The sequence below is a fragment of the Phoca vitulina genome, unplaced genomic scaffold (assembly GCF_004348235.1).
Source record: "Phoca vitulina isolate PV1807 unplaced genomic scaffold, GSC_HSeal_1.0 scaffold5, whole genome shotgun sequence".
NCBI lineage: Eukaryota > Metazoa > Chordata > Mammalia > Carnivora > Phocidae > Phoca > Phoca vitulina.
The window spans coordinates 11,028,046-11,055,138 of NW_022589708.1; the positions used below are offsets into that span (position 1 = coordinate 11,028,046).

General features: G+C 36.6%; 1 protein-coding gene across 3 annotated transcripts in view; it reads right to left on the bottom strand.

Annotated features, from left to right (window-relative positions):
• PCCA (propionyl-CoA carboxylase subunit alpha) overlaps positions 1-27,093 on the bottom strand; it is a 417,324-nt gene that overhangs the window by 254,864 nt on the left and 135,367 nt on the right. For all 3 annotated transcript variants that reach the window (XM_032402683.1, XM_032402681.1, XM_032402682.1), the window contains 2 exons: positions 20,925-20,961; positions 2,639-2,717 (listed from right to left, as the gene is read on the bottom strand). In XM_032402683.1, the coding sequence (XP_032258574.1) occupies positions 2,639-2,717; positions 20,925-20,961 (116 nt within the window). The remainder of the gene's footprint in view (positions 1-2,638; positions 2,718-20,924; positions 20,962-27,093) is intronic.

A 27,093-nucleotide genomic window follows, 5' to 3' on the forward strand; every position in this document is an offset into this window, starting at 1 on the left:
CTGAATGCTACATTAAAATCCATTGGTTAGGGGCAGCTGGGTGGCTCAGTCATTGAGTGTCTGCCTTCGGCTCAGGTCATGATCCCAGGGTCCTGGGATCGAGCCCTGCATCAGGCTCCCTGCTCTGCGGGAAGCCTGCTTCTCCCTCTCCCACTCCCCCTGCTCGTGTTCCCTCTCTCGCTGTGTCTCTGTCAAATAAATAAAATCTTTTTAAAATAAATAAATAAATAAATAAAATCTTTAAAAAACTAAAATAAATAAAATCCATTGGTTAACAGCAGCATGGAAAATCTCAATGCCAAGAAACTGAAGAGTAATCTTCACCATAAAATATGTTGCTAACAATAAGCCCTAGAGAAATGAGGGAGAAGAAATCTGAGATCCCAAGAAGAATAATGAAAAATAAGTGCTAAAGCTTAATTGCTATGTAAGTGCCATACAAAAGGGGCCACACAATGAGGAAAAGGTTAAAGTCTGTAAAATACACATCTCTTAACAAAACCATTAAGTTGTGTTTAATATCATTATGTCATTCTTTCCTACCCAGAAGCTACAGCAGATCGTTTTTTCCCAAAGATGGCTGCAATGCTATCTCCCATTCCATGTGTTCACACTATAGATAGATCTCTTTTGCCTAATCATGCAGCACATGAACCTCTTCTCAAAATAAGGCTTAAAGTGCAAAAAAAAAGAAAATGCATAGGACTGCACAGAAAACAAATTATATTGAAATACAGGATTCAAAATATTTTCTAAGAACAAATTTGGGATATAATATATGGGGTTCTTTACTCATAACAAGCTCCAACAACAAATCTAATAATCACTGTTACTTAGAGATACATTATCACATTACAGTTGTTGAAGATATGTGATTTCCAAAGTGGAAGAAAGTTCCAAAGATACTACTACTATTGTAGTTCATTGCCTACATTGGAGGAAACACTAAATCCCAGTTAGAGGTGAAAGAAATAGGTCCTTTTTCCCTCTCATCTGGATGCATAAACCTCCTCTGAATTTTATTGGACTGGGAACTCAAAGGTTAAGAACTCGTGATCTAGGGTATAAACTTCATGGAGGAAAGAAATTTTTTCTGTTTTTTTGTTCGTTGCTATATTCCAGGAACACTACTAAAATGGAGCCTGCCACACAGGTTCTCAACAAATATTGTCAACCTATGCAATGAGTTAATTCTTGCAGTCAGTCTCACCAGTGTCACTCAGAGTAAGCCTGGGGTTTAAAGAGCAATATATGTCATCTCTCATCACCCCACAACACAACCAATTACTTTCTCTGATGCTCAACTGAAGAAACAATGGTGTTCTAAGATAATTTTCTTTTAGAGATAAAACCATCTGTGCAAGTCTGCAACCTGGTGTCTTCCCAAAAGATTTTAAAGGGTAATGTATTGCTTTGAGGAAATTTTTACCTTACTTGTTCACTTGAGAACCTAATTTCTGAATTTGGTGTGTACTGGACAACTTGCACACCAACTGCTCTGGACTTCTGTCTTTGAGAGATTTGGGGGAGTGGGGAGGAAGGAAAAGCAAAGAAGGGGAGAAAGCAGAACCATCTAGAAGACCACATTACTTCTGGGTAGAGAAAGGGCACCGAAAGGCAACATAACACGATAATTAGTCATTTTTGTCCCCTCTGACCCTCCAAAAAAAAAAGACAAAAAATCTCTTCTGCCAAACCTGAAAATCAATAAAAATGCAAACCTAAATAGAATCCCCTAAAACCTGTTTGTACTAGGCAGTTTTTTATTTTTATTTTTATTTTTATTTTTTTTTAAAGATTTTATTTATTTGACAGAGAGAGACACAGCGAGAGAGGGAACACAAGCGGGAGTAGGAGAGGGAGAAGCAGGCTTCCCGCAGAGCAGGGAGCCTGATGTGGGGCTCGATCCCAGGACCCTGGGATCATGACCTGAGCCAAAGGCAGTCACTTAACGACTGAGCCACCCAGGCGCCCCATGTACTAGGCAGTTTTTTAAAAAAAATTATTTTTTAATCACTATGATGTTAACAATGCATTGGTTTTTTTTTTTAATTGTTTTAAAAATTACTTTTGATTCCTGAAACTAGTATACTAAAAAAATGTGGTCTACATTTACAACAGGGTGCACTGTATATAAAGGATGTTTAGTAGTTTCAAATTCAAAAGGAAATACATTCCACAGTAAAAAGTTATCAAAGTATTTCACTATTTTTATAGACAAGCAATGGAAAGCCAGTGCGTACTAATACATAAACAAATGAAATCATGACTGCCTTTAAATGCGTTTGCTTCAAATCTCTGACCCCATTCAGAATATACAACATCAAATGTTAGTAGCTTTTGCCTAGAAAATAGAATCATGACCGTAATTTTAAAAAAATACACTGTAAAAACAAAAAGATAATCCTTTGTTAAGGTTTAAGAAAGTAAAAAACCTTTCTATAACAGAATAATCATCATCAAAATATAAACAAGGAAGTTTTCTGCATAATTTCCATTTTTTCCCATCTAAAAGAGTAAAAATGAGATGGTTATTGTAATTATTCCATTACACTTCTGGTATCTGTTTACTTGTCAGTTTAATAAAACTCTAGTAACTGCAATTTTCATCAAAAGTATATTTTGGACAGCACCTCACCTGGTCTCTTCATCATCCCAGGCGATTCGCATGCCTTTCCCACCACCACCTGCTGAGGCCTTGATCATGACAGGGTAGCCTAACAGCAGGGAAGAATTAGACAGAAGTTCAGACTTTGATCATCTGGATGCATGAACATGACAACTGACCACATGTTCAATAACGCAGAAGACAATAACTAATTTATCTAAAAGTTCCTTTCTTTAGAGTCAGGAAAATAACACCAGTGTAATGATTTCATATATATTTTAAAAATGAGAGTGTGATCATTTTAAAATAAAGGACTATTTGTATCTATAAATGTAACATTTTCCCCAGTAATGAAATAAAGCGCTAAGGAAACATAAATAAGTTATTTGACAATGGATTCCAAAAATGGAAGTAGATATAGTATTACATATCAAATATAAGAAGCAACTTTTATATAATATTAAGGAAACACACACACACACAATATTCCCCAAAAGTTCTGTTTGCATGCATAACAAATTTAATTCCCTTTTCCAAAAGTAATGATTCACAGGTATTTGAGGCATTTTCATTTGAAAAGTCACAGAGATCCCCTACAGCTTTTATCAGCAAGAACTGACACAATGATCTGGGGGGAAATCAAGTCACATGGTTATTGCATTATGGGTGGAAACAGAAGCTCCAGGACTCGCTGTTATCGGTGAAGAGCTACCGTACTATTTCCACTCATCCAACAGGGAATGTGTACGCTAGCAAGTAAGGCCCAAACAAATGACATCTCCAGCTAAAGTTTTATAAGAGAAAATTAAATCATAAAATTGTTAGTAAGTATTTAGATTATTATAAAGTAAAAATTTTGACAGCTTGAGTCACCTCTATACCAATTTATCAAGAAAAACTTTTAAAAATCTCCTTGCTTAGAGGTTTTCTGAAAACAAGGTGGATACACTCATGTCTGAGACACTTGTTTATGATCTTTTCTGAAGAAAAAAAAAGATCAGTGAGCACTTAAAAGGCTCTTCCCAGCCTGTGATGCTCTAACAACACTACACTCTAACTATAGGATCTTAGAGAAAAAGGAAGAGAGGGCCAAATGTCGTAGACCTTTAACCCCTAAACCACAAAATATTACTCTTAACTTCAACTGAGTTAAAATGGCTCTTGCTTTCTGTTTCATACTTAATTCAGTTTTTAAAATTCTGATGTTGGTTATGTCTATGTGGGACAGCATTTTAAAAGCAATGCTAAGTGCAGTGAGAAGAACGATTAACATACTTTTTTCACATTGGGAGCCTTAGAATCTAGGAAGAAAAAGGGAAAAATACCCCAGTAAATCTATCATTGGAAATTCAGAAGAGAAAAGTATCATAGGAAGGTAACAGAAAAGGGATTAAGGAAAGCATATTACAGCAAGAGCCATTTAAATGAGGCTATGAAGGATGAGCAGGATTTGAACATTTTAGTCAGGAATAGCAGGAATTGGTTTTAAAAAATGACAAATAATCCAGCTGGAGAGTATCCGTGGGATGGCAGAAGAAAAAGAGAATTAAAATATAAATTAGGGAGAAAGTATGCTTCTCACTTTTGCATGCCAAAGATCCTGCATGAGAGTGAAAAGCAGAGTATTTATTTGTCTCCTTCAATGCTGTAGCCTCACAATGAATGTCACATAAAGGAATCAGACTGAACTCATTAAAGAAGAATTAGCCTGTTTTGGAGCAGTGAAGAAATAATATCTAAAAATTAGAAACTGGCATGCCTGAGAAAACGTTTTTACAAAAAATTTAAACACATGAGTCCATACGCCAAAAAAAAAAAAAAAGTTGTATCAATCCACCATCCAAAACTATTTATCCATATAAACAGGAAACAGGAAACCACAAGAGGTAAGATATCTACATCCCTTATCTCTGTTTTCAGTTCCCTCTGAGAATTAGCAAATTTGCATTTATTCTGATTCCGGTATTAATCTCATCTTAGTTATTTACTATGGACCCTGGACTATACAATGATTTGTGAGATTCAAAGTAAGACTGGGAAATTGTCCTTAGTCACAAGAAACTAGATGGAGAAACAAAACACAAAAAGTAATTTGTCAATGAGAAATTATATGTTCAGAAAAGGTGAGATGTTATTAGGCAACAGGGCAGTGTGTAATAAGGCAATTACAAAATGGTCCCCCCAAAAGAAGGCAATGTAGCATTAGACTTCTCAATACATATAACCCAGAAAAACAAGATTCCCTGACGAAACAAGCCAAATATAACACAACTGTAATATTTAATTTCACTGTATGAACATACTGAAGCATTATATATTCTACTGTGACTAGACATTCAGACTTATACATACAATGCTCCCATGAATATTTCTGAATGTGTTGCTTGGAACCCTGTGTAAGAGTTCCTAGAGTATATGTCTAGGACTATAACTGTTGGATAGTATGCAAGTTATAAAGTCTTTATTAAAAACTCCTATTTCTGGGGCGCCTGTGTGGCCCAGTTGGTTGGGCAACTGCCTTCAGCTCGGGTCATATCTCGGGGTCCTGGGATCAAGCCCCGCATCGGGCTCCCTGCTCAGTGGGAGGCCTGCTTCTCCCTCTCTCACTCCCCCTGCTTGTGTTCCCTCTCTTGCTGTCTATCAAATAAATAAAATCTTTAAAAAAAAAAAATCCTATTTCTTCACTATTCTTTATCTCCATGACCACAACGCTTACACAAACTACCATCACATATGTCTTCATAGGATGCCTGCAGTAGCCTCCAAACACAACTCCCTATCACTACTGTTGGTCCCCTCAAACTATATTATAGTCATTGGAATTCTTCAAAAATATATATATAAGATCACCTCTCTCTCCTGCCTAAAACATTAAGAGTTTACATTGTACCAAGAAACCACAGATGTTTAATGAAATAGAAATTATGAATTCAAGGATAGGAAGCATGGAAGGTACAGAGAGATGACCTAACATATACTTGTTGAATCACAATATCAGGTAAGGCTATGCTTGACTTGAGCCAAGAAAGCTCATAAAAAAAAAAGAAAGAAAAAGAAAAAGCCTAAAATGTATTAATACCAACATCAATTAACTGACCTATCAAACAAAATAAACCTTAACACATTTTACTCAAAGATGACAAAATCCAAACACACAACATTCACAATGTTTACAATCCAATCAAAAATTAAGAGACATGTGGGGGTGCCTCGGTGGCGAAGTTAAGCAAGGACTCTTGGTTTCAGCTCAGGTCATGATCTGAGGGTCATGAGATGGAGCCCCATCTTGGGCTCCAGGGGGAGTCTGCTTAAGACTCTTTCCCTCTCCCCCTACCTTTCTCCCCCCACCCCACCCCCTGCGGCGTTCACTCTCACGAATGCTCACTCGCTCTCTCAAATAAATAAATAAATCTTGAAAAAAAAAAAAAAATTAAGAGACTTGTGAAGAGGGATGCCTGGCTGCCTCAGCCCGTAGAGCATGTGATTCTCAATCTCAGGGTCATGAGTCTGAGCCCCGCACTGGGCATAACAATTACTTCTAAAAAAAAGAGAGAGAGAGACACGTGAAGAGAGGTAAAATGCAACCCACCTCAGGAAGAAAACAGGCAACAGAAACAAACCCAGAAATGAAGAACCTTAAAGAACCTATTATAAATTACAGCTATTACAAACACTGTAAGTATGGGAAAGGATTTCAAGAAGAAATTATCAACTATACACTTCAAGAAAAAATATTTTTTCTGGAGTACCTGGGTAGCTCAGTTGGTTAAGTGGCGGACTCTTGATTTCAGCTCAGGTCATGATCTCAGGGTCCTGGGATCAAGCCCCACGGCATAATCCACGTTCAGCAGAGAGTCTGCTTCAGGATTCTCTCCCCCTCTCCCTTTGCCCATCCCCCTGCTGTTGCGTGCTTTCTCTCTCGCTCTTAAATAAATAAATCTTTAAAAATTTTTCTAATAAAGAGAAAATGACCATGGTGACAGAAATAGAAAATATAAAAAAATTAAAATTTGAATTCCTAGGTATAAAAATAACTGAAAGGAAAAAAATCCAACAATGTATAAAAAGAATTATACCATGACCAAGTGGGATTTATTCCCAGTATGCAAGGTTAGTTCAACACTCAAAAAACAGTTAATGTTATCCATCACATTAATAGGCTAAAGAAGAAAAAGTATGACATGACCGTATCAGCAGATGGAGAAAAAGCATTTGACAAAATCCAACACCCATTGAGTTCAGCAAAGTATGAATAGAAGGAAAGTTCTTAAACTTCATGAAGAATATCTACGAAAAGCCTACACCTAACCTTATACTTAACGGTGAGAACCTAGATGCTTTCCCCCTAAGATCAGGAACAAGGTAAGGATGTCCCCTCTTACCACTCCAATTCAACGTCCTACACAAGTTCTATTTTATGCAATAAGACAAGAAAAAGGTAAACACATAGGGAAGAAAATAAAACTCTTCATTAGCACGTAATATGATTTCTATAATGAAAACCTCAAAGAATCAACAACCACCACCACCAAAAAAATCCAGAACTAGTAAGTGGATTATAACAAGGTTGTAGGATACAAGGTCAATGTACATTAAGGGGATTGCATTCCTATATACCAGCAATGAAAACTTTGACTCTAAAATTAAAAACCAACACCATTTACATTAACAGTCCCCCCCCTAAAAAAACCCAGGCATAAATCTAACAAAATATATATGCTACCTATATGAAGAAAACTACGAAATTCAAATGAAATTAAGGAAGATCTAAATAAATGGAGAAATATCCATGTGTAGGATACCAATTCTCCTCAGCCTGATCTATAGATGCAATGCAATCCCAATCAAAATCCCAGCAAGTTATTTTGTGGATATCAACAAACTGATTTTGACATTTATATAGAAAAAGCAAAAGACCCAGAATAGCTAATGTTAGAGGAGAGTAACAATTTCAAAGGATTGGTATTGCCCAACTTCAAGACTTATTATAAAGCTACAGTCAGCGTGGTACTGGTAAAAGAACAGACAAATTAATCAATGGAATAAAGTAGAGGGACTAAAAATAAAGACACACACAAATATAGTCAACTGAGGGCGCCTGGGTGGCTCAGTTGGTTAAGCAACTGCCTTCGGCTCAGGTCATGGTCCTGGAGTCCCGGGATCGAGTCCCACATCAGGCTCCCTGCTCAGCAGGGAGTCTGCTTCTCCCTCTGACCCTCCTCCCTCTCATGCTCTCTCTCATTCTCTCTCTCTCAAATAAATAAAATCTTTAAAAAAAAAAAAAAAAACAAATATAGTCAACTGATCTCTGACAAAGGAGCAAAAGCAATTCAACAGAGAAAGGATGGTCTCTTCAACAAATGGTGCTAGAACTGGACATTCATACACAAAAAAGTGAATCTACACACAATCCTTAAAAGTTAACTCAGTGGATCTTAGACCTGAATATAAGAGCAGTAAGAGTTCTAGAAGATGAACAGAAGAAAATTTAGATGACCATGGGTTTGACAATTCGTTTTTAGATACAATACCAAAAGCACGATCCATAAAAGAAAAACACTGATAATTGAGCTTTATTAAAATTAAACATTTCTCTATCAAACCAAAAACAAAAAACACTCAAGAGAATATAGGCACAAGTCACAGACTAGGAGAAAACTTCTGCAAAATACATATCTGATAAAGGACTCTATCTAAAATAGAGCTCTTAAAACTCAACAATAAGAAAACCCAATTAAAAAATCAGTAAAAGATTTGAAGAGACACCTCTATAAAGATGATACAAGATGGCAAATAAGCATATGAAAAGGTGCTCAGCATCTTTGTCTTCAGGGAAATGCAAATTAAAACAAAATACTACTATACACTTATTAGAATGGCTAATATTCCAAAACATTCACAATACCAAAAGCTATCAAGGATGCAAAGCAATAGGAGAGCGCCAGGAATGCTTATTCACCACCAGTGGGAATGCAAAATAATCTTACCCTAGGCCCCAATAGCCATACTCCTAGGTATTTACCGAACTGAGTTGAAAATTTATGTCCACACAAAACCTACGTGCAAAAATTTTTATAGCAACTCTGTTAATGATTGCCAAGAACTAGAAACAACCAAGGTATCTTTCAAAAGGTGAATGGATAAACAATCTGTTGTATAACCATCCAAAGGAATATTATTCAACAATTCTTTTTAAAATGAGCTATCAAGCCACAAAAAGACATGAAGGAACTTTTTTTTTAAATCTTCCTGTTTTTTTATTTTTTAAAAGATTTTATTTATTTATTTGACAGAGAGAGCGAGAGAGGACAGTAGGGGGAAGAGCAGAGGGAGAGGGAGAAGCAGGCCCCGCGCCAAGCAGGGAGCCCAATGTGGATGCGGGGCTGGACTCCAGGAACTTTTAAATGCATATAGCTCAGTGAAAAAATACCATGTGAAAAGGCTACATACTGTTTGATTCCAACTATATGACACTCTGGAAAAGGCAAAAGCACAGAGTAAGCAGCATATGCCAAGGCTTGTGGGGGTAGCGAAGGGAGGGTTGAAAAGCTGAAGCACAGGGCAAACTATTTTGTATGAAACTATAATGGTAGATACATGTCATTATGCATTTGTCAAAACACACAGAACTATACAATACAAACAGGGAAACTTAATGTAAACTGTGGACTATAGTTACTAATGTATCAATGTTGGTTTATTAATTGTAACAAATGTGCCACACTAACAGGAAGTGTTAGCATTGGGAAAGCTGCAGAGGGCTGTGGTTGGGGATGTATATGGAACTCCATTTATTTAAACTATTCAGTTATTCGGTAAATCTAAAACTGTGCTAAAAAGAATAATTAAATCTATTAATCATTTAAGGAGGGGGCGAAAATTTGAAAAGACAGTTCACAAAAGAAGATGTATGAATGTGGTAGCATTAAGCATGTGAAAGTATGCTTAACAGTGCTTGGTATTAAGGAAATACAATTTTAAATCACAATGAAATAAAACTACACAACTATTAGAATAACTGAAACTAAAAAGACAAGCAATGTTATGTGTTTTGCTGGAATAACTGGAACTCCCAAACGCTGCTAGTAAAATGTAAACTGGGGGAAGGGACATTTAAAAAACAGGATAGAAATGTTCTATATCTTAATTGTGGTTACATTTACTAAAATTCACTGAACTATACATTTAAAATAGCTAGATTTTATTCTTCATAAAGTGTGTATCAATGAAAATTATCTTATGAAGCAGACAAAAAGAACAGATTGCCTACAAAGTAACAAAAATTAGAGCTATCTCTTCCATAGCTACATAACACAGTACAAACATTCCAGCACTTTGCTGATAGAGGACTACTATCAATCTAGATTTGCATATTCAGCAGAACTATTTTTCAAGAAAGAATGAAAAATAGTTCATGTGAACAAAAACTGAGTTAACTAGCCATATTAACTTCTAAAGAGTAAATTCCAGGAAAAACAGAAAGAATCAGAGATGAAAGGAACAATGAGCAAAGAAAATAAGCATTGGGGTAAAGCTAAATAAACAATGGATGATGATACCCTGTAATGTCTCATTAGTGAAGTAAATAAATAAGGAAATAAAATATAAAAAAGCATATAAAGGGTAAACAGCATTAAAATATTTCTTTGGTAGGAGAATAAACTTTAGACTGAAATTTAAGATAAGTGAATGTTTTATAAAGTTTGATACAGGAGAATGAAGGACACCTGAAGGAATATCTCCAAAGTTGAAATTTCTAGAGTAAACACTAAAAGAATAGAAACAAGAGTGTAAAATTTCCATCACAGTGGAAAGGGGTGGAGGGGAAAACGGAATAAAACAGAAAATTTTTAAGTCCTCATCATCATCAAAAAGAAGTTAAGAAAGGAGAGAAAATACAATCCAGAAGAAGAACAAAAATAAAAAGCACATAATATAAATAAATCGAAATACAGTAGTAAATATAATAAATGTACATGGACTACACTCTGGTTAAAAGACACTGCCACTCTGAATAGAAACAAGACAAAACGCCGGTCCACCCTAAAACAATGGTTCACTGGTTGATTGAAAGTTGTAGGAACATACAAGGAAAAGACCAAATTAAGCTGGTTTAGACATATCATCACATAAAACTAGGTGTAAAAGCCAAAATTCACTCCACTTTGATTAAAAGTAAAATTAGCCAAGAAGACACATGTTACACTGTTATATTACCTATTAACTTATCTTAAGAACATACAGAGGCAAGACCTAACAAGCAAGGAAGAATTAGGAAATCCACTCTTTCAAAAATTGATCAAATAGTCAAAAGTCACTAGAAGATTTAAACATCCTAACAGGTAGTTTTGACCTATTGGTTATCTATAAAACACAGCATACAATAATTTGAGAATATACATTCTTTTCAGGTACACATGTAAGATGTAAAGTGACTTACTCCTTGGCCATAAAATACTTCTCATCAAATCAGAAAGATTCTAAATAAAAAAGATCATATTCACTGATTAGAAAGCAATTTAGAAATTAATAAAATAAAAAGTAGAAAATTTTCAATTATTTTAAAATACATTCCTAAGAAACAAGTCAAAAATCCTAAGAGAAACCTGGGGCACCTGGCTGGCTTAGATGGTAGAGCATGAGACTCTTGATCCCGGGGTTGTGGGTTCAAGCCCCATATCGGTATAGAGATTATTTAAAAATAAAATCAGAAAAGGAAGGAAGGGAAGGAGGAAGGGAGGAAAAGGGGGAGGGAGGGAGGAAGGAAGGAGAGAGAGAGAGGGAGGGAGGGAGGGAGGAAGGAGAGAGAGAGAAAGAACAAATGAACTCAGAAATGAACAATCATGAAAAATACATATCGTAATTGTGAAACAGGGATTTCTATTCAAATCACCACTTTAGGCCATTCCCCCAGCTGCTGGAAGTCTTGTTGGCAACCAACAGCGGACTGGTCCTCAGCTTTCTGCCTAAGGTCTTGCCCCTTCTTAGGGGCAGTCCACAAGCAGTGGTAAGCTGATACGGGTGTACAAAGGCTCAATCCCATGGCCCCAATTTAAAACAACTATGAAAGACCAGAGCCCTCTGTAGGATCAGCTAAGGCCTCTGTTGAGTCTGCATCTCAACTCAATTCAACTTCTCCTTCAATCCAGTTTCTTTCACTCCCTCACACAGGCTGGTCCCAAGAGTATTTCCCCCCAATAAACTTCCAGAATCTGTTTCCAAAGGAATCCCACCTGTGACAGAGGAATACATTTGAAAGGCTATTACAGTGATTAGCTTAAACAGAGAGAACAGCAGAGAAATGGAAAGAAGTTGATGAATTCAAGATTTGGGAGATAGCTATCATGCACAAACAGTGAAACCATATAATGAAACATAACAGTGAACACTGAATCATGGGAAAAGCCTCACTGCTGATATCACAATTTAGCCCTTTCTACTTCCTGCCTCTGTGATCCATGACACTGCAGATGGTAGAACTTCCCTCAGCCTTATTCTCTGCATGAGGCTGGCAACAGAACAGAACTCCTTCCTACCCCACAACGTGACCGACAGGAAGTGAACACACAGAATGAAGAAAAAGTCCTTGTCGCTTAAGATCACAAGGAAAGAGCAATACAAATGTGGAATACTAGAGCTCTTATGAACTAATGACAACTGCACAGACTCAAATAAAAATTAGCATATTACCACAGTTTTCCAGGGAAATACAATTTAGAATATACTGGGAAATGTGGCTACCATACAACACTCGGCTACGTGGAAAAATTCCTACTGTGTACACAAACAAAGAGGTAGTTTAAATTCAAGCTATTTGGGGAAATAAATACCATTACCCATGTTGTATATATTTGGTCATAATTTTCTACTGATCTTATTGTTGTCTTTTTTTTTAAAGATTTTTTTATTTATTTATGAGAGAGAGAGCATGAAAGGGGGGAGGATCAGAGGGAGAAGCAGACTCCCCACTGAGCAGGGAGCCCCATGCGGGACTCCATCCTGGGGACTGAGCCGAAGGCAGTTGCTTAACCAACCCAGGTGCCCTTATTGTTGTCTTTTAATTACAAACTAGTTATAGTTAGTTTTAACATTATCAACTTAGTTTTGCTGTAACCCTTTGGGTTCGCACATTTCAGACTAAGGTGATAAACATACGCGTTACTACTACCTGGGATTTATAATCATCCAGTAACTAGAATGTAAACATGTTACATATTGCAGTCCAACAGTGACTTATTCATACCTCTGCTACTACTCACATATATAATATATATAATCTCCAAAAAAGATACCTGTGATGATCCTTATTAACACTGTATTTTTTTCCACTGGAAAATAAAAAGTGTGAGAGGGCACAGGATATTTTTGCCTTTCCTAAGTTGGCCATCCACACATAAGTAACCACATAAATATATCTAGTTTAAGTAAGAATGAACCAATAGTGTACACATAAAAATAAAATCAAGACGTGTTATAAGCTAAAGCAAACCAAAACATAACATTACTTGTTTTGATTTGGCAAGGAGAAGCAATGACTCTTTTCAGAAAAACTGATCTTGTCTACCTATTTCTCTCTACTTAGGCAAATACAAAATTAGATCCCTAACTCTGCTCCAGGGAACAGAAATCAAGCACATTTCCATGTATTGATAGATTAGAGCAAAAGGGGTTCACAGACAGGAAGTTTCCCAACAAAAACCTAAGGCTCCATGTTTTCACATTATTGTCAGAACATTATGCAGAGCCTTTTGCAATAGAATAGAAAAAAGAAGAGGAATGCAAGAAAGAACAATAATAAAAGGAAAGGTAATTAAGGACTGAGAAAAACAAAAAGTGGGAGCGAATATGGTAAAAATAGAGAGAGAGAACTCGTAAAATCATGCTGAAAGCCAAAACATGTATGCTGGAGTAATAAAAGATATATATATAGATAAGTACCCTAAGTGACAGTAGGGAAAAAAGAAGAGAGGGGATACAGAACTCACGCTCTCATCTCCCAGGGATTATCATCTTGACCTCAAATGATCACATTACTTCAACGACGACGGGAAAACAGCGAAGTAAAAAGCCTCACTTTTTAATGGATTTCATAAAGAATACTTTTAACACTATTCTCTTCAACATAACCTTTCCTCAGGCATTTCTTATTAAATCTCCTTAGCACATGAAACATATCTTCTACCGAGGACCAAACTGGAAAATAAATTAACATGATGTGCTATTGTGAAGAAAGTCTAAATTATAATATTTTTTCAAAGGTTTCTTCAATGTATCTTCAACCACACAGTCGTATACGACGTGTGAAAAATTTCCTAAGCAGCATGAAATAGAGGAAATAAAAGACTTGGTGGCTTAGCCAAGTATTTTTATCCCTCTTAAGTATGAACAATTTGTTCTTAGTTATAAAAAAATACGAGCAACTTTTTTAATGTAATGCCATGTCAAAAGGAAGATGGGAAGAATAGGCAAAGGAAAACAGCCAAGGCAGAGAAGAAAGGATAACCATAGCCCCTATACACTCATCAGAGACAGAGGCCAAGGCAGTCTGAAGGCTAGTATCAAAAAGAAACAAATGGAAGGGGGCACCTGGCTGGCTCAGTTGGTAGAACATAAGACTCTTGATTTCAGGATTGGAAGTTTAAGCCCCACATTGGGTTGTAGGGAGGGAAGGAGGGAGGGAGAAAGAAAAGACATAGGAGAGCCTATCTTGCAAAGAATGTAAGATGTCACCATCAGAGATAAGTGAGAAGGCAATAAGGTTGTCACATAATCTCACACATCTGAATCTTAGATTTGTAAAAGCTTCCATCAGCCCAGCCTAATGAATCCAAGAACAACCTACAAGAATTGCTGAGTAGCAGTCATTAACAAGCACATACTAAATTTATTTGAATAATCTTATTTTTTAATTATCTATTTGCTGGGAGTTTATCATAGTTTATTTAATATTCCTGTTCTTCCCAGGTATGTCCGTTACAAAACTGAAGATTAAGGGAAAAGGAATGAGAAAATTACTGTCAAATTATGGTCTATAAATATTGTGAAAAAAATTTTTAAATGTGTGATTATCTAATTCATTTGTATACTGATATACACATTTCTGTTTGGATTCATTCACTGAATAACCACTTGCTGAATATACACTATGTGATAAGCGTTGTCTTAAGTACTAGAAATACAAAGGAAATTAACCCACATGGTCAACTATCTACAAAACAGTAACCAAATGAACATAAAACAATCATTTGCAAAGATAAATAGAATCTGTTTAATGCAGGATATCTCATGTTATTTTAATCCATCAAGATAATTCTATGAAGGGGGCAGGGAGATATCTCCATTTTGAACTAAGTCCTGGGAACATTGCAAGACAAGGAACACACTTTATGAGATACCTGTTTCGGTTTGATATTTTTTCCTTTCCCTTAAAAATTCTTTATAACTCAATCATTCAGTCACTCTTCCTTTTAATAAATAGATATTTGAGAAAAATGTGTATTTTTCTATTATTGGGCAGCGTGTTCGATATACAAGGTCTAACTGGTTTATAGTGTTGTTCAAGATCTCTATTTCCTTACTGATTGTCTCTGTAGATGTTCTATCCATTACAAAAAGTGTGGTATTGCAGTCTCCAACTATTATTTTAGAACTATCTATTTATCCTTTCAATTCTGTCAATGTTTACTTCAAATATTTGGGGATCTTTGCTGTTTGGTGCACGTATGTTTATAACAATCAGTACATAATGTCTTTGTCTCTTGTAACAGTTTTAGACTCGCAGTCTATTTTGTCTGATACTAGTATATCCACCCCAGTTCTTTTTTGGTTACTATTTGCATGGGGTATCTTTTTCCATCCTTTCACTTTCAATTTCTATCTCTGGATCTAAGTGAGTTTCTTGTCAAAAGCATATAGTTGGATTGTGTTTTTTATCCATTCTGCCAATATCTGGCATAGTGAGATATCATTTCACACACACTGGGATGGCCATATTAAAAAAAAACCTGAACAAATGCTGGCAAAGATGTGAAGAAACTGGAATATGGCTGGTGGGAATGTAGAATGTTACAGCCACTGGAAAACAATTTAGCAGCTCCTCCAAAGGTTAAACATGGAATTACCACACAACCCAGCAATTCCACAGCTACGTATAAACCCCAGAGAATTAAAGACAGGCACCCAAATACATGTAGATGTATGTTCAAAGCAGTACTATGTACAATAGTCAAAGGAGGAACTGACCCAATTGTTCATCCACAGGTGAGTGGATAAAAACAAAGTCGTATACACATGCAATAGAATACGACTCAGTCATAAAAAGGAAGGAAGCCCTGATACACGGTAAAACACGGATGAAGTTTGAAAACAACTCTAAGTGAAAGAAGCCAGACACAAAAAGTGCCATTTTTATGAAACATTCAGAATAGGTAAATTCATAGAGGCAGAAAGTAGATTAGTGGTTGCCAAGGCTGGAGGGCAGAAGGGGGTGAATACTAATGAGTATAGAGATTCCTTTGGGGGTAATAAAAATGTACTGGAATTAGACAGTGGTGATGGGTGCATAACATTCTGAATATACTAAAAACCACTGAATTGCACACTTTGAAAGACTGACTTTTATAGTACTGAAATTTTATCTCAATTTTTAAAAAACCAAATCTTTACTATAAAAATTTAGAACTAGCTGACTCTGGACCTGGGGAAAATAGTGAGGACTGACTTGGAAGGAGCATGAGGGAACTCTCTGGGGTGACAGTCATGTCCAACACATATATGTATGCATATAATTCTATGTTAAAGTATTTAGTGGGATACATATCTGCAACTGCACTCTGAAATGCACCAAAATCAAGACGGATTAACAAATGGATAAATGATAAAGCAAATCTCCAAAAAATTAATAGTGGAATCCTGATGATGGGAATATAGGTACACACTGTACAATTCTTTCAAAATGTTGTATGATTGAAATTTTTCAAAATAACAGAGGAAAAAGTTAACAAACAAGAAAAACATCTACACAGAGATGCAGAATATGGTTATAAGAGGAATGACTGAGTGGCAGTATGAGAGTGTCTTCTTTTGAAGAAATGACATGTAAGCCAATATATGAAAGGCTACAAGGAGCCATCTTTGTGAAAATATCAGCTAGGGTATTCAAGAGCCCCCTCAATCCCCCCTCAAAAAAAACAAAAAAAACAAAAACAAAAAAAAACCTTACTCTAAGACTCTGAAGTTTGGTATAGTCAAGAAAGCCAGTGTACCTAAAGCACAGCAGGCAATGAAGGGAGGAGTCTAAAATGAGACTGGAGGGCAAGGCAGGTGCCAAATCATTTGGGGTTGTAGTCAGGGGAAGGAATTTTGATTTTATCTAAATGCAAGGAAAAGCCATTAGAGGGCTTAAAGCAGATATGGGATGGGATGAGATGGGGTGTGTCCTTATTGCTTGGAGTTTTAAACTATCACTGACAGCTACGTGAAGAATGACTCTGAAGTGTTCAAGAAAAGTAGAGAAACTGCTGTCACAGTCCCTGCAAGGACAATGGTAGTCTGGGAGAGAGTACGGGTAGTAAAGATAGTGAGTAATGAATATGGGAGGTTATTTTGAATGAAGGACTGACAGTATCTATTGATATATTGACAATAGGATGACAGGGCAACAACACCAGGATAGATCTTGGGTTTTAGCTTTAGCCACTGAGTAAAAGGAGTGACATTTGCTGAGATGTAGAAACTGCAGGTGAAGTAGGCTTAGAGTATGGTGAATCTGAGGATCAAAAAAATTTTTATTTAAATCAGGCAAGATTTGTGATTCTGAGAAAGATGGGCAAAAGAAAAGAATCTGAATAATCCAGAGGTGGTTAAAGGACAGGTTTTAGTTTACAATTTCTTTTTTAGGAATCAATTCGGTTTGATTGTACTGAAGACCTTTGATCAAGTAAAAAGATCAAACTTTAATGCAAATCAAGCTGATTACTGTTGTCTATCACTGAGGTTAAAGATAAACTGGGGATCAATAGCCCTGTATCTCTAAACTTAGAGAGGTCAAAGGAAAAAATCAGGAGTGAGAATGAGAGAGACAAGGAAGACCAAAAAACAAGCACACAAAAGTAACATATTAAGCTTTAACGGTCTCTCACCCTATCAATGATGAGGCTGTTTCTTCAAATCCACATATAACATGCTTAAGTGCATTACAGTATCTTACACAAAGTGGTGACTCAAATTTTAGCTCTCATCCTCTAATCCCATTAGTTTTGCAAAAGTATAATGAAAAATCCATAGTCTTTGGCACTAAATGAACCTAAATTTAAAGCAGGCCCACCACTCAGTAGGTCTGTGACCTTGAGCAAATTACTTATCATTTCTAATCCTTAGTTTCTTAAATGTAAATGAAATAATTAACCCAAGAATTAGCATTAGAAATAACAGTCACAAAGTGCCTGCTACATGGAAAAAACGCTCCTTAAACAAGAGCTACTATTATGTAAAAGACACCTAATTCATCAATGCTCAAGGCAGTTAGCTTCCTCTTTCGGCCTCATAGATTCCTGTTTCCAGAAGAGAAGACACAAGAGAGGAGGGAACCACAGAAAAGATGATCAATTTATTTTCTCCATGTAACACAGAAAGAAATAAAGCAGAGAAATCTGTAAATAGGTATATATGTAAATAGGTATATATGACATCTGCTACCTATAAATGGACAGGTTCAAGGGTTTGATTATAATTCAGTTGTTTAGAACTAGGAGCATATTTTCCTGCGGAATCAATGTTTAAGTTAACTCTTAGATGAATTCACAAAGGCCCATCAGAATCATAATGTAGTTAAAATGTGAAAGATCTCAATAAAATTAGTAGAAAACAAAACTGATGAATCACCAAATGAAACAATATCAAGAGACTAATAATATGTAATTTCATTTATTTTAGAAGCAGCACTTGAGGGAAAAAGTTTTATGGGAAGTTTCCGTGGTGATTCAGAAGGGGTTTCGGGGAAATTCCAAATGCTTTATAAAGCTGATGACCCTGGTTCTTTATTATGTTTTATTTCACCTCAAGTTTTATGGCTTCCCTTTCAGCATAAGCAAAACACTAACCCTCTGACACTTAACAGCCATGATTACGATCATTTATTTCACAAATGAGAAGGCATAATTGGAGAAGAATTAGAAGATAGGAAAGAGGAAGGAGTCATAAAGGTTATCCCTCAATATAAAGGAAAAAAGCCTGAGATCGAATTAGGTAACCTCAGGAGTAAGCTCAAAGGGGAGTAAGCACAGCATTAAAATATTAAGGGAGGAAAGCCAAGTGATGAGAACCGTTCAGAGTCCCATTATGATTAACTGATTATTTTAAAGGTCACAGATTTAAAAAAAAAAAAAAAGGTAAAAGACAAGACATGAAAGCAAGCAATCTGCAGCCTGCCATTTATACAAAGGAAATGCTCAAGAGTTGAAGAGTCATAATTCGAAATATGGCATGCCAATGTAATTCATGATACTCTTCTAATCCCTTTCATTTCTCTAAATTCCCCCAAACATTCTGTCCTTTTAAAGTAGATACTATTGTGCTAATAGTATTACGGAGTTAATAACAATACTATCTAAACTAGAACCAGAAAGACAACTTTTTAAATCTAAGAGTATACAATGAAATTACTTTAGAAAAAAGTCTCCTCGGGGCGCCTGGGTGGCTCAGTTGGTTAAGCGACTGCCTTCGGCTCAGGTCATGATCCTGGAGTCCCGGGATCGAGTCCCGCATCCGGCTCCCTGCTCGGCGGGGAGTCTGCTTCTCCCTCTGACCCTCCCCGCTCTCATGTGCTCTCTCTCATTCTCTCTCTCTCAAATAAATAAATAAAATATTTTTAAAAAAAAAGAAAAGAAAAGAAAAGAAAAAAGTCTCCTCAAAAGCCAGCAGGTATGCTCCATGCCTCTTAGGCTGTGAGGACTGCCAGTGATTTCAAACCTCAGAGAGATGCTTTTGATTTTCTCAAAGAATAAACCACAAATCAGTTCCATGTAGTCCAACTTATTCAACAATCTAGCAAGTTTCAGTACTGTGAAGTACTGAAATGCTTTTTGAAAATGTTGGTATGTCTGAAGAAATGATTAACGAAGAGATGTTGTAGTCAGATAAAATAAGATTTTCTAAGATCTGGTCTTAAGTCCAAATCTACATCAGTAGCAGCAATGTTTGTAAAACAAATGAACAACAAAACACACTTAACCATGAGCCAAACTAAAATAATTTAGCAAGACCCAACTAGAAACAGGGACCCAACAAACCAAACAACTTTCCAGATCACTGAAGAACTGTTAAGCTAGCCTGAGCCTATTGTAAAGAATGTATTTACTAACTCAATTGGTTACTTTCAGAAATAAGACGTGTACACACACCCACCCACCCACACACACACACCCCTATGTAAATTTTGCCAAATCAAATGCTCTCCCAGTGAAAAAAATAATTCTGAGTCATCAATCTTAATGAGAAAACAGGACTAAAGAAATGTTAATGTGGGATGCTGAAAAGTTTGGCCCTACCCAAGTACGAATGCTAAGATGCTGAAATTTCCTGACTGCCAAGCACTGTCTGATTTCTCTCACATACCTACAAAGTTCTGTCAAATGTATACAAGTACTAATTTGCTTAATACAAATTTAATAGCATTACTAATCCCTGATAACAATATGCCCTCATGCATTTTTTTAATTAGCAGACACTGAAAATAGAAATCGTTGTCATGAGCAATAGGAATATTTTTTAAAATAAAAAGTTGGTAAGCCCTGCCCCAGTATAACTGTACCGAAAACAGTCAAGTAAAACAGTCCTTCGGTTTACCTTTTACTCCAATTTAGAATATTCAGTTCTGATTTCTCACATTCTCTTTCCTAGCAAGCTTATTAAAAGGTGATATTTAACATCTTAAGAAAAGGTAAAAACTTGAAGGGCCTTGTCAAATAGGAAATCTTCATTTTAATCACCTATGTCTTTAACCTTAATAAGTTGTATTCAACTAAGTACATAAAACTTACATTATATCCAAGCTCAAGAGTTAAGACAATTCCTTCTTTTAACTAGCCCATGATTTCAACTTACAAAAGAGCTGTAATTAAAATCAAATTACTCTTTAAAGTTCGGGTTCTAACAGAACATGGTAATTCAGCTGATACATTCTTCCAAAGGGACAAGTAATCAAAATTCTAAAAGTATTAAAATATTATTTGCTCTATGGGGTTACTTATTACATGTTTACTCAACCCTTTCTGCTGAAAGACCTAGAAACTCTAACAAAGTTAATTTAAGAACTTACCAATTTCCCTTGCAATTCTGACAGCTTCATCTGCATCCTGTAAAAGCAGGAAATGAGATCCAACATTAATCCCATCAGCCATTGCACAATGTCTTTAGGGCAGTCATATATTGCACTACTGTCTCCTCTGATTCATTTAATGTTCAATTTTACAACCTTCTACCTCTTTTCATTCAGAGAAATGTAAAATTAATACCATAAGTGGAATGTAAATTCTACCTCATCATTATTATATTAAGAAACTCAAAGCAGTTTGAAATTAGCTGGCAGGAAGCACTACCAGAATTGCCAAATGATTTGGTGCAGTTGCTGGAATTTAACAGCAGAATTTAGATGTTTACAATCAATACTGAATCATAAATCAAATCATTAAAGCTTGTCTACAGCCAGCTTGTTTCTGTCCCTCTGATATTTACACGTCATGTTTTCCTGGATTCTGTCAGCAGGGGGAGTTGATTCTCTATTGTTTGGGAGAGGCTCAAGATTTTCTAGAAACAAAAAGTAAATTTTCAGCAGTATCTACAGAAATTGCCAATTGTCCCCCCCAAAAATTCCTTTAGTAGTCTTCATTACTTTTTCCTTTTCTTTTCATCCTTTTCTCAGGTACATATTTTATCTTTACTAGGTACATTTTGTTACGTAATTTAAAACCTTAAATTCCATGAACCAACTTGTGGGGGTAAACTTCGAAAAAGCCAAGGAAAGCAAATGCCTCTCAAAGAAGTACAAGGTAAGAGTTGATGGATATAAGGATTAATTAGTGCTAAATATCAACCAATGCAACTGACAGAAGAAAACGTTCCCTCGAATCCAAACCATTTCATTGATCATTAACTCTCACCTAACACATGAGCACAGGACACTCCGGATACATTTCCCCATGGAACAATAAGGAGAAAGCTGAAAAGGTGTTAAATCCAAGCCTCCCTAGTAAATGTGGCTTTTCTTTACAACTCAGAGATGTAAACTAATCACAAGAAATGACAATGTTTTGAAACCATTAGCTAGTGAGAATGCCTGACTTTTTGGGAAAATTGCTTTAAAATATTAAAGCGAAGCCTGGTATTTTGTAAGCTTTTAAGCTAGTAATTTAAAAATGTAGAGTAACCATGTCAGAATCCTCCCCCAAAAGGAGGGGCGGGGGATGTTTATAACTGGTTCATTTATGTCTAATAAAAAAAAAAAAAAATCTTCCTTAAAAAGTCTTCAGTACCTAATAACATCCCCTGAATAAGGAGGTTGGCAGGGGAAGTTGTCAGAAAAATTTAATTTCCTTTCATTAGCCAGTCTGCTCCACAAATAGGTGCTTGTTAAGTTCAAAGCGGTCCTGAAAGCGACATCAGTTTTAAGTCTTTTTTTTTTTTTTACTCCAAGCAGTCACATCTGCTAATGAGATTTTCCAAATAACAATTGTTTTCAAGTCAGAGATAAATCTATACCTCCCACTCTACTCTCCCCAAAATCAAGGTTTACTGCTTTATTACACCTTGCTGTTTTCGCTGACCCTACATTCTCCAAATTTTAGCTTAAAGGGATAAAAATCCATGAAAAGGGTCATTTAAGAATGTTAGTGGTTTCCACACATTGAATTTGAAGGTTCTTTGTTCAAGCCAGTGACAGTTATTGGAGAATACCTCCCCTTAATAGCCTCTCTGTCAGGAAGTGTTAAACCTGCCAAATGCGGACAATTAGTGCCTCGCGAACAAAATACAGGAAGAGCACTGGCTGATGGAGGCTGGATTATAAGGAGCCTAAAAGGAAACTTTTAACATGTCTTTTCTTTCAAATGTGTAATAGTGTATTTGCAAAATATACTGGGAGAGAAAATAAACTGCTGTCACAAAAGTCTGTTACCTTGAGAGAACTGACAAAGACGCAAATGTTAAAAGGTAATTCACAGAATTCATTAATCATATTTATGTGTGGACATACAGAGATCTATTTACACAAAGCAGAACTTCTACAAAATGTTTTTGACTGCCACAAATCCCACACTTCTATAAACTGCCACAAAGCAATCTTGTCTTTTAACTAATCAATATGTTACGTTTCCTTACTATGATATAATACTTGGGACATACTTTAAAAAAAAAATCATTGTTTATCTAAGATTCAGGTTTAACTGGGCAACCTATATTTTTATCTGGAAACTCTTAAGAAAAAATATTTCCTACTATGAAAAACAAATTTCACTAAAAACTAATTTTACATTCGTCACTCATTTATCCCAAGATATTTTATTCAGGACATATTATATATTAGACATTTAAAAACTATTACCAGTTTCAACAAGAAACTATTAAATACACTCATCTCTAATCTGTTCTTTTAGCACATTTAGCTATTATCAGGCTATATAAAGAGATGAAAAGCCCCATACAGTTCCAAATTCAATGGCAATGATATATCACACAGTATAACTTTCCTATAAGACTACAGACAGAAAAACATTTTTTAATAAAAAGCCTTGAATCAACAAGAAAAAAGATCAACAATTATCAGGAAAAATGGTCAAAAGATTAAACGAGAAGTTTCCATAAAAAGAAATCCAAAAGAATGTATGAAGTATGTTCAACTTCAGTCATAATTATACGCATACAAGCGAAAGCAATGAGACACCACAGTGGATCTGCGAAGTCTGCCAACAGGCGGAGTGAAGGCCTGCAGGTAAGCACACGTGACTCTCACTACTGATGTCGTATGAAAGGGTACCAGCTTTTTAAGAATTGTTAGTATCTATCAAAAGTTTGAAGACCTAAATCGTTCAATCCAGCAACTTCATGCACATGGAAGAGAGAGAGAGTTTTTAATTGGTTGCTGGTGTTTTGGTAAGAAAATCAGAAAAACAATTTTAAAGGTCGTCAATAAGGCACTGGTACCAAAAGGCTACAAACATGAAATGGAACGTGCCACAGTCTTTAAAAAGACGAGGTTGATCCATATATACTACTACATGAAATAGTCCTTGCACTCGTGGAACTTACAGCCTTCGTTAGTAAGGGAAACCCAAAGAGAGCAAACAAATCAACTGAGAATTGATACAAATGTGACATGGAAACAAAAGGTACTGAGGCAGACAGAGAGAACGTGTTGTAAATACACTACTAAGAAAGAGTCCTTCTGGGGCGCCTGGGTGGCTGCATCAGCACAGCATGTGACTCTTGATCTCGGGGTTGTGAGTTTGATCCCCACGTTGGAGGCAGAGATTACTTGATACTTTTTTTAAATAAAGATAAAAACCGAAAGGGTCCTTCTAAAGTAAAATGTAAACTAAAGCCTGAAGAGAACAACCACTGCCATGGGAAGATTAGGGTGAAAGAAGTCTAAACAGAAGGAACAACATGAACAAAAACCCAAATTCAGAAGGTATTTCCCATGTTCTAGAAACTGAGTCCATGAGGTGAAAACTGAAGACAAAAAGCAAGTGGCAGAAAATGACAGCATGAAGTCCAGTGGAAGGCCTGGCCTGTTCCTGCAGGACCTTTCAGGACTCAGCACAGAGTTCCAAATGCCTTGGCTCTATGCCGGGGAATGAGGACTGGGTTTAGGAAGGTAACTCCTACACTCTAAGAATACATCAAATATAGTGCGCACTGGGGGGGAAAGCGAATTGTAGGAGAATATATATAGTATGATATATAGAGTATGACCTTATCTTTTTTTATATGTATCAGTATTATCCTTTGATTGCTAAATATTATTCCTTTGTATGGATATACCACATTTTTTTAATCCATTCATCAGCTGATGGACATTTAGATTGTTTTTAATTTTTTGGCTACTATCAAAAATGCTCCTATGAACATTTGTGAACAAATTTTTGAGCAGACATATATATTTTGGATATATAACCAGGAGTGAGATCACAGGGTCACATGGTAACATTATATTTAACCTTTTGAAGAACTGCCAAACTGTTTTCCAAAGTGGCTGCACCATTTTACATTCTCATGAGCAGTGTATAAAGGTTCTCATTTCTCCAAATCTTTGCCAGCACTTGATAATCTTCTACTGCAGCCACCCCAGTGGTTTAAAGTGGTATCTCATTGTGGCTTTGATTGAATTTTCCTATGACTAATCGTGATGAACAGGTTTTCATGTGCTTATTGGCCATTTCAGAGAAATGTCTATTCAAACACTTTGTACATTTTTAAACTGGGTTGTCTTTTTGTTTAAGAGTCATATGTGGGACAATAAAAAAATTAAAAAAAAAAAAAAAGAGTCATATGTGGGGGTGCCTGGGTGGCTCAGTTGGTTGAGCGTCTGACTCTTGGTTTTGGCTCTGGTTGTGATCTCATGGGTGTGAGACTGAGCCCCACGTCGGGCTCCCCGTTCAGCAGGGAGTCTGCCTCAGTTTCTCTCTCTCTGCCCACCTCCCTCTCCCCACTTACCCACCCTCTCTCCAAAATAAATAAATAAATACTCTTTTTTTGGTTTTTTTGTTTTTTTTGTTTTTTTTGACAGAGAGAGAGCACAAGTAGGCAGAGTGGTAGACAGAGGGAGAAGGAGAAGCAGACTCTCCGCTGAGCAGGGAGCCCGATGTGGGGCTCGATCCCAGGACTCCGGGATCATGACCTGAGCCGAAGGCAGACGCTTAACGACTGAGCCACCCAGGCGCCCCATAAATAAATACTTTTTAAAAAAGTAGTGTGACCTTATCTACATTAAGACAGAAAAACACCTAGGAATGCTCATAAAAGCTTATGCATGCACATATACAAAAACCTCAGCTTGAGTTACTGCTTCAAAGTAGGATTAAGAGTTAGGAAAGAGGGAACTTTGACTTATTGCTGCAGACACTTACGTACATATTTAACTTTTTTACCATTAACATCAAAATTTCATACTTCATATTACTTTCACAGTTTAAAAATTAAATCCACCACGCTTGAGGGTGTTACTCAAACTATCTAATTAATGATTTCTAGGACATTAAATGTTATCAAAACAAACTAGTATTCCCAAAACCTGTTTAAACTTTTCATGCCTCCACAATGCCTGAGAACCAAATTTCAACTCCTTTACTTGGTGTACTTGATCCTGCCTGCACCACCAGTCTCGTCCCCAGTTCCTCCCTACCTTGACTTTCCTTCCCACCCCTAAGCCCACCAGGCATTCTCCAGCTCCCCGGCCTATATGCCAATACCAGGCCCTGAAGACAGAGGGAACAAGAAAGGCACCATCCCCCCCCCTTCATGTAATTTACAGTGTGGTGGAAAAGGCAGGCCCTTAAATGATTATACAGCAGCTAAGAAACCATTACCGAGATGCATGTTACACAGAAAAAGTGAAGAGGGCATGTGACAATAGGGAATCTCAAATTCAAAAACAGAATTCCAGGAAACTTTTCAGATGCAGCTACTATGAAAGAGACCTGACAAATGAAAGTGTGGTGGAACAGAGTCAGGGGGTTGGGGCCTGAACAGTGAGCCAAGCAGAGAGTGGAACAGGGCTGCACTTCAGCCTAAGAGCATGAAAATGAAGAGTCCTCACTATGGCTGCATTTTGAAGAATTTGGGTGTATAATTTACTTATTATTTTGAGTATTGTCTACCCTCTGCATCTCCCTACCACATTAAAATATAAGTTCTATGAAAGCAAAAATCTCTAACTGGTTCAGTGGTAGGTTTTAAATTCCTAGAACTGCCTGGTATGTAGTCATCATTCGGTAAACAGCTGTTGCTGAATGAAAGACTGAATGAACCAATAAACAAATGAAGAGTTTAGAGAAAGGCAAGAGGGATGTGAGGAGTTTAGTCAGGAAGCAGTGGTCTAGAGGAGAGAAAAATTACTATTTTTAAACTCAGGGGTGTGTGCTTCAAGTCTCAATGAAATCTGACTTTCTCCAGAAAGCCATCGCAGCCCTCCTACACTGGTGTGTAGGAGGTCACACACTGCTGTGTGACCAGATTACACTCTGTCCTTCAAATATGACAGCCCCTGTCACTTAATCTCCATGACAGCAATGACTAGGTCTGCTGCTCTCTACGAAACCCCCAGAGCTTAGCAAATCAAAACACCAACACATTATTTGTTGAATGAATAAACAACTATCCATCAGCTTCCACAGAAACAAGTCTGTTGCCTAAATGATCTACTTGAGTGCCAACAGAACTGCTCACCTCCACAGCATCAGTGTTTGAAGTGAATAAACTTATATCCAAGGAGA